General features: G+C 34.2%; 1 protein-coding gene across 1 annotated transcript in view; it reads left to right on the top strand.

Annotated features, from left to right (window-relative positions):
- The first annotated feature begins 2,298 nt into the window (after window positions 1–2,298).
- mab-21 (nucleotidyltransferase mab-21) overlaps window positions 2,299–11,935 on the top strand; it is a 30,085-nt gene continuing 20,448 nt past the window's right edge. Inside the window, exon 1 of the mRNA XM_075302734.1 lies at window positions 2,299–3,456. Coding sequence (XP_075158849.1) covers window positions 2,709–3,456 — 748 coding nt within the window. The 5' untranslated portion in view covers window positions 2,299–2,708. The remainder of the gene's footprint in view (window positions 3,457–11,935) is intronic.

Below are 11,935 nucleotides of genomic sequence, written 5' to 3'. Positions count from 1 at the left end.
CTCCCTGTGAAAAATTTCAACTAAATCGGGGCAAAAAATTGGCCTCTGTGGTCATATGAGTGTAAATCGGGCGAAAGCTATATATGGGAGCTATATCCAAATCTGAACCGATTTCAACCAAATTTGGCACGCATAGCTACAATGCTAATTATACTCCCTGTGCAAAATTTCAACTAAATCGGAGCAAAAAATTTGCCTCTGTGGTCATTTGAGTGTAAATCGGGCGAAAGCTATATATGGGAGTTATATCTAAATCTGAACCGATTTCAACCAAATTTGGCACACATAGCTACAATGCTAATTCTACTCCCTGTGCAAAATTTCAACTAAATCGGGGCAAAAAATTGGCCTCTGTGGTCATATGAGTGTAAATCGGGCGAAAGCTATATATGGGAGCTATATCTAAATCTGAACCGATTTAGCTGATATTTTGCAAGTTTTTCGAGACTCATAAAATATTTGGATGTACGGAATTTGAGGAAGATCGGTTGATATATACGCCAATTATGACCAGATCAGTGAAAAATATATATGGCAGCTATATCTAAATCTGAACCAATTTTTTCCAAAATCAATAGGGATCGTCTTTGAGCCGAAACAGGACCCTATACCAAATTTTAGGACAATTAGAGTCATTTTTACAACTTTTCGACTAAGCAGTGGCGATTTTACAAGGAAAATGTTGGTATTTTGACCATTTTTGTCGAAATCAGAAAAACATATATATGGGAGCTATATCTAAATTTGAACCGATTTCAACCAAATTTGGCACGCATAGCTACAATGCTAATTATACTCCCTGTGCAAAATTTCAACTAAATCGGAGCAAAAAATTTGCCTCTGTGGTCATTTGAGTGTAAATCGGGCGAAAGCTATATATGGGAGCTATATCTAAATCTGAACCGATTTCAACCAAATTTGACACGCATAGCTACAATGCTAATTCTACTCCCTGTGCAAAATTTCAACTAAATCGGAGCAAAAAATTGGCCTCTGTGGGCAAATGAGTGTAAATCGGGCGAAAGCCATATATGGGAGCTATATCTAAATCTGAACCGATTTGGCTGATATTTTGCAAGTTTTTCGAGACTCATAAAATATTCGGACGTACGGAATTTGAGGAAGATCGGTTGATATACACGCCAATTATGACCAGATCGGTGAAAAATATATATGGCAGCTATATCTAAATCTGAACCGATTTTTTCCAAAATCAATAGGGATCGTCTTTGAGCCGAAACAGGACCCTGTACCAAATTTTAGGACAATCGGACTAAAACTGCGAGCTGTACTTTGCACACAAAAATACATCAACAGACAGACAGACGGACAGACAGACAGACGGACATCGCTAAATCGACTCAGAATTTAATTCTAAGACGATCGGTATACTAAACGATGAGTCTCAGACTTTTCCTTCTTGGCGTTACATACAAATGCACAAACTTATTATACCCTGTACCACAGTAGTGGTGAAGGGTATAAAAAAGAAAGACACTTTAATAAACCGCACAGTTTAAGCGCCATCGCTATCTGCCGCCAAGCATATAGCCCACCATACCAAAAAAATACCACAAACCACAACGAATTGCAAACCAATCCAACACCACCACCCAATAAACTCCAGAAACAGAAAAAAACAAATTCTCATAGATAAACACAAGCAAACAAACTCTCACCCATTATAAAGAGCGGCACGAGTCAAAATAAAAACACAAAAACAAGAGAATAGCCAGCAAAATAAATACAAAATACAGCCATTAAAGTAAATGAATAACACAACAATACAAACAACCACCACCACCCGCTGTTGACGACAACGACAATGATGATACAACCACAAACAATGCCAATTCACTCCCATTTCAATGGGGATGCAATGCTATCTCTTTTACACACCCTAACGGTCAGTTAAAATCAATATGGCCACCTGGTTTTCAGTTAAAGAGAGAAATGTATGTAGGAAGTTTCATTGTGTGTATATGCAGTCATTGGTCCCCCACCCATTTGTTGGGAATTGTTGTTTAAACAGAAGCACTTTGCCCAGTGAGTGGTTAAATAAAGAGCCAGAGCTAAATACACTAACACACCCTTAGGGTCTCTCTAAGAAATGGAAAAGGCAACAAGAAGTCTGCAGCAGCAAAGAAACACAGAGCATGCACACACACAGGCAATGAAGGAGAAGAGAAAAAGCAAAGAACCATTGTGGTAGAGCTGTGGCCGTCGCCAACCTCGTTACCGGCGTCGTCGTCGTCTGCATTGTCGTCTTCGGCCGTCTTCTTGCGGTAAGTTAACCAAACGAAACTCAGTCAACATTTAGAACTTGACGACGCGTGAACGTGGTGAAGAAGTAATTGTGTGTGACGTCGCGTGTTTTGTTTGTTTTTCTGGTTCAAACTCGTCGTCATCGTAGTGTTTTTGGTCAAAGAAGAAAAAAAGTTTTGTATTTAATCGCCTTAAGCAACATTTAGCAAAGAGTGTTGAGAAAATTTAATACGCACAAAATAGAATTTACCTCAAATTTGTTAAAACAAATTGAAAAGATAAACAAGTGAAAAAGTAACAAAATAAAACACATTTTATATGGCCTAAATAGTAAAAGAAAGAGAAAAAATACCAACAAAAATATTCACAAAGTGTTTCAAAGTTCCTATTAGGATTATTCTCTTGTAAAAAAAAAAAGTCAACAAAAAACAGCTCACACCATCATGCTGGTGCCGTCGGATATGATAGCGGCCCAATCAAAAATGGTCTATCAAATGAATAAATATTGTGCAGATCGTGTTCAGACTCGCAAAGCTCAAATTCACAAACAAATTCTTGAAGTCTGTCGAATTGTTCAGGATGTCCTCAAAGAGGTTGAGGTTCAAGAGCCCCGTTTTATTTCCTCCCTTAACGATTACAATGGCCGTTTCGAGGGTCTCGAAGTTATATCGCCCACAGAATTCGAAATCATTATTTACCTCAATCAAATGGGTGTCCTGAATTTTGTCGATGATGGTACACTACCCGGTTGTGCTGTTCTCAAATTAAGCGATGGCCGTAAACGTTCCATGTCATTGTGGGTCGAATTTATAACAGCCTCTGGATATTTATCGGCTCGCAAAATTCGTTCCCGCTTTCAAACATTGGTGGCCCAGGCTTGTGATAAATGTGCCTATCGTGATATTGTGAAAATGATTGCTGATACCACCGAGGTTAAGTTGCGCATACGCGAGAGGATTGTTGTGCAAATTACCCCAGCTTTCAAATGTGCCGGTCTATGGCCGAGATCGGCATCACATTGGCCTATACCTGGTATACCATGGCCCCATCCAAATATTGTGGCTGAAGTTAAGACTGAAGGATTCGATATGCTTTCCAAAGAATGTGTGGCGTTACAGGGTAAAAATTCTGCCATGGAGGGAGATGCTTGGGTGTTGAGTTTCACAGATGCTGAAAATCGTTTGCTGCAAGGTAAGTTGCGAATATAGGATTTCGTTAAAATGGGAACTATTTAGGTTGGATTTACCGACGGTAGTTGGGTTTAAGCAAATTTATTTTTTTATCGAAAGAAAAAGTATTCCCAATTTTATGAAAACAGAGTAAACAGGGTAGTTGATACACACAAAGAAAAAATACGTTCCTATTCCTAAATTCCGAAATATTAGACAAATGAAATTTGTTGTTCAGTTGTTACATAGTATTTAATTTAAAAGCAACTGGCATGCTTGCTTGCCTCTAATTGTTTTTAGGTGCCTTAAAAAAAACTTGTTTGAGTCAAAGAAACCTTTAATTCGTCCATCAGAATAGACAGTTTTTCTTTCAGTGTAGTTTTTTTCAAATTTTTGAGAATTTACGCAATATTAAACAAACGAAATTTGTTGTTCAGTTGTTACTTAGTATTTAATTTAAAAGCAAATAAACTTGAATTTGGCATGCTTGCCTCTAATTGTTTTTAGGTGCCTTTAAAAAAACTTGTTTGAGTCAAAAGAAACCTTCAATTCATCATTAGAATAGACATTTCCTCTTTCAGTGTAGTTTTTTCAAATGTTTGAGAATTTACTCCATAAAAAATTGTAATAGACCGATTATCGGATCGGGCAGAGTGATCCGACAATGACTTTCTTTTATTCCCGTACGTAACAAATAAAATGAGAGGTCAACGTTTTTGACACCTGAAGAAGCGGCGGATGCGTTCAGAATGCATGTCTTGGAGAGACCTTCTTCTTCAAAATACATAGTATAGTCCATGAACATTTTCAATGCCAGATTCAAATGCTTGGTTATTTAATAAAAAATAAGTTAGTAAAGTCTAAAGTCGGGCGGGGCCGACTATATTATATCCTTCACCACTATGTACACCAAAATTTATGATAACATCTCAACTCCTTCAAATTTGTTGGGAGCTATATAAAGGTGTTAGCAAAGAATTTAATGTGTGTTTGGAAACTCTTGGGATAAAAAGACAATTTTCTGTTGAGTACACTCCGCAACAAAATGAGTTCGCAGAGAGAGCTAATAGGACAATACAGGGAATGGCGCGATGCCTTCTAATTGAATCAGATTTGCCTGAGTATCTTTTGTCAGAAGCCCTAAGTACGTCAGTTTACATTAGAAATAGATGCTCTTCTCGTGCACTCGACAACATGAACCCAATTGAAAAATGGAGTTCGGCTAAACGCCATCCCATATGCGAACATTTGGGTGCAAGGCTCATGTTCTGGATAAACGACCTGGCAAAACAAAATGTCAATCAAGAGGAAAATAATGCATATTTATTAGTTATTGCAACGAATCCAAAGCCTACAGAATGTTGGATACCGAGAATCATCATCAGATTTTTAGAAGTCGTAATGTAAAATTTGTCGAGAAAAGTACTTCTGCATAGCGATATTGATTATAAAATATTTAATTCTCCAAGAAATTCAACGGAATTAGATCTGGTAACTTTTGAAGATGAAGGAAACCTGGAACCTGTTCACCTTACAACTACACTATTCAAAATTTTCACCAACTTCAACAATCCGATCAAATAGAGGATTCTGAGCATGAAGAAGTGGATTTCAAATTACTAAGGTCTGAAAGCCACCGTGGTGCAATGGTTAGCATGCCCGCCTTGCATACACAAGGTCGTGGGTTCGATTCCTGCTTCGACCGAACACCAACAAGTTTTTCAGCGGTGGATTATCCCACCTCAGTAATGCTGGTGACATTTCTGAGAGTTTCAAAGCTTCTCTAAGTGGTTTCACTGCAATGTGGAACGCGGTTCGGACTCGGCTATAAAAAGGAGGCCCCTTGTCATTGAGCTTAACATGCAATCGGGCAGCACTCAGCGGGAGAAGTTCACCAATGTGGTATCACAATGGACTGAATAGTCTAAGCGAGCCTGATACATCGGGCTGTCACCTAACCTAACCTAACCTAAGGTCTGAAAAATGAGAATATAATAAACTCTTGCAAAACGAGGAATCCTTTAAAAATGGTGAAGAAGATCTGCCATCTTGCATGTCAGAAATTTTAACGAGAAAGGATAAAGACAAGTGGTTAGAATCCATAAATTCTGAATACAGTTCCCATGTATCTCGAGGAACATGGATTCTCGTTCACAAACCAAATAATACGCCGACAATCAAAAGTAAATGGGTTTTCAGCATAAAAAGAAACAAGAATGGTGAAATAGAGAAATATAAATCCAGACTAGTTGCTAAATGGCGTGAATTATACCCAAAATTTGGTGCTTTTAGCACCAAATTTAGTGCTTTTTGATTTCTAAAAACCACCAAATTGCAATTTTGGTGCCTTTTCAAAAAAAGCACCAACTTGGTCCTTTCTGGCATATTCATTTAGTGCTTTTGGTGCTTTTTTTCATTTTGAACAGTATTAAGTTTAATTGATATAAAAATTAGGATTAGACTTTCAAGAGCCGAAGAAACTCAAATTTATTGCCAAATATAGAATTTGATTGTTATGAAGTTGGTATTGATTATTTTTTAATTAATATTGTTATTTAGGGTACTCTGTAGGAAAGTCGAGCGATGAGTGTCGAATTTTTGAATTTGGTAAAGATGTCATTAAAAACGTTTGTATTAAATTCGCAAAAGCACGCACAACTGAAATAAGCAATAGACTCCTTCCATATATTAATATTTTGAAAGTTGAAATACATCACTGATCAAAATGAATTCGACGAAAGCATTAAAACTGATGAAAGTGTATACTTGAATAGCGGTTCATAATGGTGAGTACTAAGTTCGAGTTTTGCCGCTAAAGTGAAAACTATATCAGTAAAAAAGGCATAAAATTATGGATATTTACTGCAAATTTTATTATAATGGCCAAAAGCAAATTTTCACAAAGTTTTTATTCCTTAAAATGAATTATTAAAGAAAAGTAATTGTGAAAAAATGACTATTTTAGCAGCTAAACTCGATCTTAATGCCCACTTCTTAAAATTCAATTCACAAAAGTTCTATAATACATCTTCGGAAGTTTTTTTTTTTTTTTTTTTTTTTTTTTTATTAGTAGCATTTAATTTTCGATTTTGTGGTGGAAGGTGGTATGTTAGAATTTATAATATATTTTCGGTGCTTTTTGGCCTTGCGGAGTTGGCAACACTGCCAAAAATATGGCGTGAATTATACGGAGATATTTTCGCCAGTAACTTGGCTCTCAACACTACGAGTTGCACTTGTCTTAGCAGTTGAAATGAAACTCTGTGTGCATCAACATGATATCAAAACAGCTTATCGCCATATAAGATAAGATTTAGATACTGAGATATATATGGAACAACCTGAGGGATTTATCGACAACAAATGAAAAGCCTAGCGCTTAAGACAAACAGGCAAATAGCTTTAAGTATTTTCTACAAGAAAAGGTTCACATTCCCATATACAAATATTTCAATCAGAATCGATTTGAAGAAACATTTTTTAAACTTTTACAAAATCTCTAGATTTTAAATTTAACGAAACGAAACACAATGAAGTAAAAAATATGGCAAATATAAAGCTAAAGCCAAAAATAAAAAATTTCAAGTAAACCGAAATGAAAATGTGGTCTCCGGTTGTTACATAAATCTAAATCGGGCGAAAGATATATATGGGAGATAAATCTGAACCGATTTAAACAAACTTTAGCATATTTGACCATCCAATGTACTCTTTGTACAAAATTTGAAGAAAAAATTCTAGACTCTAGAGCCAATTAAATCCATATCGGGCGAAAGATACAAGTAATTAACCTTTCACAAATTTCTGCAGAAACTGGAAGAAAGGAAAACCACTACTTAAGTCTTGTATAAGTTAACAGCTGTTTAGAGAGAATTTTATAAAATCACTTTTTGCTTTTTAGAGCCAATTTGTTTGCCTTTTCGAGGAGCCAAACTAAATTAAATAAAAAAATATTCACGATTTCTTTTATTCAAAATTAGGTTTTCTACATTAGGTTTCCGTTTTTTGCGACATACGTATTATTATAGCATCGTAAACGTATGTCGCAAAAGTCACAGTTTGCGACAGGCCAACCCTGTGCCATATATGGTTCACTTTTTTGAGTGGACGAACGGTTTCATTATTAAATAAAAAAGTCATTGCATTAACGAAAAATTGCATTATATTTATGAAATTATTTCGTTGGCTCAATTTAATAATATTAAAGCCTTTTCTACGGTGTGCACTATTGTTTAAAACTAAATTAAAATTGAGTCAACGATATTTTTTGTTAAAAAAAAAAAAAAAACATTTTTATGAATACAATGAAAATTTTCGTTAATAGTACGAAATGTATGATTTACTAGAAAATTCCGAATAATAATGACAAAAAATCATTATATTTACGAATTCGTTTCCATGAATTTTTATTACTATCAGTGTGTGTATCAGGGATGGAAAATACAATTTTTAAGAAAGTACAAAAAAAGGTATTTTTTGGAGTGAAACGTATTTTTCACTAATTTCAACAAAAATTCCATTGGAAGATTATTGTCAAGAGCACCTTTAGACTGTAGATAAATAAAAATAAATTTTTGACAAAATTTCCTATGAAAATAAAAATTTGACAAAATTTTCTATAGAAATAAAATTATGAAAAAAATTTTCTTTAGAAATAAAATATTTAGAAAATTTTCAATAGAAATAAAATTTTCGCAAAATTTTTTATAGAAATAAAATATTGAGAAAATTTTCAATAGAAATATAAATTTGACAAAATTTTCTATAGAATAAACTTCTGACAAAATTTTCTATAAAAATAAAAATTTGACAAAATTTTCTATAGAAATAAAATTATGAAAAAATTTTCTTTAGAAATAAAATATTTAGAAAATTTTCAATAGAAATAAAATTTTCGCAAAATTTTTTATAGAAATAAAATATTGAGAAAATTTTCAATAGAAATATAAATTTGACAAAATTTTCTATTGAATAAACTTCTGACAAAATTTTCTATAGTATAAAATTTTGACAAAATTTTCTATAAAAATAAAATGTTGACAAAATTTTCTATAGAAGTAATAGAAATGTAGAAATATTTTTTACAAAATTTTCTATAGAAATAAAATTTGTTGTTTTTTGATTTCAGTGTAACTTAACCAACAGATAAATTTGACAAACATTCTTTTCCTCTGTTGGTTAAGCTACACTTGTAGTTTAGTCAATACATGGTTTTAAGCTGAAATCAAAAAACAACAACAATGCTTAAAGAACAAAACTAACAATAACAAAACAAAACGAATGAAATAAAATTTTGAAAAAATTTTCTATAGAAAAAAGTTTTACAAAACTTTTTGCAAAATAATATTTTTTGGTAATTTCTGGTACGATTTTCTCCAAATGTTGGTAGATTGTCTGAAGTTTCGACCATGGCTGTAATGGTTCGCATTAGTTTAGTACGCGATCCATAACATCTTATTTAGAAATTGTTTGTGGGAAGCTTAATATAGAATCACATGCTGTTTTCGATTAAAATATTCTTTAAATTCAATTAAATCGTGTTCCTATCCCATCCACTAAATCCGTCTCGTTCACTATGTTATCGAGTCGTTTTTGCATGAATTTTTAAGAGTAATTTCCGCTCTTTTTCGACCTATTGTGATAAGAATCCCTGTATACACTGTATAGGACACGTCCTATTGCACTGAAAAAAAATTACTGTCGTGAAGTCAAAGACTTCATGTCCGTCAAAAACGAATGCCAATTTTGTTTAGAATAGAAAACGCATTTCTTTCATGTAATGAAGTCGTTTTTTTCTTTGTAGAATCAAGTTGGCAAAACTGAAATTTTAAAGAGATTTATGTGTTAAATGTATCCTTACTTCATTTCTCCGCTTCTTTAGCTCGGAATCAATCCCAAAATAATTACAGCAAAGACATAATCTTTGGAACCGGTCATGCTTTTTTTCAGTATCTTGAACTAATTTATGAATATTGGAAATTTTTTTCAGTAATTATGGAAATGTTTTAGGCAGAGGGAATTTCGCCACTTAATTGGTATAATGGTAACTTGTGGAGATGACCAATAGAATAATATTAACCCTTTGAGTATCGATGCCCACTACACAGGACATACGAAAACGACACCAAACTTTTACTCCCCGCTTAGTTTCAATTTATTTATCTATGTTTTTTTTTTAAGTAGAGGCTACGATCTCAATACTCTGTAAATATTTTCCATATTGGTGGGCACTAAAATGTATTTTTATAAACTTCTTTAACAATCAACGCAAAATATGCAATTTTGAGAAATTTTTTCTATTGCAAGTCTCTATTATTTTTATACCCTCCACCATAGGATGGGGGTATATTAACTTTGTCATTCCGTTTGTAACACATCGAAATATTGCTCTAAGACCCCATAAAGTATATATATTCTGGGTCGTGGTGAAATTCTGAGTCGATCTAAGCATGTCCGTCCGTCCGTCCGTCTGTCCGTCTGTCCGGCTGTCCGTCCGTCTGTGGAAATCACGCTAACTTCCGAACGAAACAAGCTATCGACTTGAAACTTGGCACAAGTAGTTGTTATTGATGTAGGTCGGATGGTATTGAAAATGGGCCATATCGGCCCACGTTTACGTATAGCCCCCATATAAACCGATCCCCAAATTTGGCTTGCGGAGCCTTCCGGAGCAGCAAAATTCATCCGATCCGGTTGAAATTTGGTACGTGGTCTAAGTATACGGTCTCTAACAACCATGCAAAAATTGGCCCATATCGGTCCATAATTATATATAGCCCCCATATAAACCGATTCCCAGATTTGATCTCCGGAGCCTCTTGGAGGGGCAAAATTCATCCGATCCGGTTGAAATTTGGTACCTGATGTTAGTATACGGTCTCTAACAACCATGCAAAAATTGGTCCATATCGGTCCATAAATATATATAGCTCCCATATAAACCGATCCCCAGATTTGACCTCCGGAGCCTCTTGGAGGAGCAAACTTCATCCTACCCGATTGAAATTTGGTACGTGGTGTTAGTATATGGTCTCTAACAACCATGCAAAAACTGGTCCATATCGGTCCATAATTATATATAGCTCCCATATAAGCCGATCCCCAGATTTGACCTCCGGAGCCTCTTGGAGGGGCAAAATTCATCCGATCCGTTTGAAATTGGGTACCTGATGTTAGTATACGGTCTCTAACAAGCATGCAAAAATTGGTCCATATCGGTCCATAATTATATATAGCTCCCATATAAACCGATCCCCAGATTTCAACTCTGGAGCCTCTTGGATGAGCAAAATTCATCCGATCCAATTCAAATTTAGTACGCGGTGTTAGTATATGGTCTCTAACAACCATGCAAAAATTGGTCCATATCGGTCCATAATTATATATAGCTCCCATATAAACCGATCCCCAGATTTGACCTCCGGAGCCTCTTGGAGGAGCAAAAGTCATCCGATGCGGTTGAAATTTGGTACATTTCGTTAGTATATGGCCTCTAACAGCCATGTAAAAATTGTCAAATTTTATTACTATAGAAAGTTTTGTCAAAATTTCATTTCTATAGAAAGTTTTGTAAAAAGTTTATTTCTATAGCAATGTTTGTCAACATTTTATTACCATAGAAAATTTTGTCAAAATTTTATTTCTATAGAAAATTTTGTAAAAAAATTATTTCTGTAGAAAATTATTTCTGTAGAAAATTTTGTCAACATTTTATTTCTATAGACAATTATGTCAACATTTTATTTCTATAGAACATTTTGTCAACATTTTATTTCTATAGAAAATTTTGTCAACATTTTATTTCTATAGAAAATTTTGTCAAAATTTTATTGCTATATAAAATTTTGTCAACATTTTACTTCCATAGAAAATTTTGTCAACATTTTATTTCTATAGAAAATTTTGTCAAGTTTTTATTTCTATAGAAAATTTTGTCAAACTGAATTATATACGTACTTAATCGGCCTTTTTTTGTTTAATATATACCCCTTATGGACTAACTTACAATTTAGAAGACAGTGTTAAAAAGTTTTACGATACCTTGCCATCGGCAAGTGTTATCGCAACCCAAGTAATTCGATTGTGGATGACAGCCTTTAGTAGAAGTTCCTACGCAATCCATGGTGGAGGGTACATAAGATTCGGCCTGGCCGAACTTACGGCCGTATATACTTGTTATTTTTTATCTTTTCTCACACTTCGACATATGTTATAGGCCAAATAGCGCATTTGGTCATAATTCAAGAATCAAATTTTTAGACCAAACCCATATAGCTTAATAACTAATTGAGGTAGGCCCTCAAAATTAAATTGTTTTTATCTATATTAAAGTTTTTAACATTGAGCTTAACTCGGTAGTGACAGTCTGCTTAAGTAAAAAAGTATTGCTATTACGCTTACAATTTCGCTGATACAACGGTCATTATTGTATTTGAAAATAAATACACTCAATGTAATGGGTTCACATGTTGTTCTAATAAGTGGCGTTAGTTATCGCCTAA

Source organism: Haematobia irritans, chromosome 3 (genome assembly GCF_050003625.1).
Source record: "Haematobia irritans isolate KBUSLIRL chromosome 3, ASM5000362v1, whole genome shotgun sequence".
In the NCBI taxonomy this organism is placed as follows: Eukaryota; Metazoa; Arthropoda; class Insecta; order Diptera; family Muscidae; genus Haematobia; species Haematobia irritans.
Note: the sequence above shows the minus strand (reverse complement) of the source record. Positions and strands in the feature narration are given on the sequence as shown.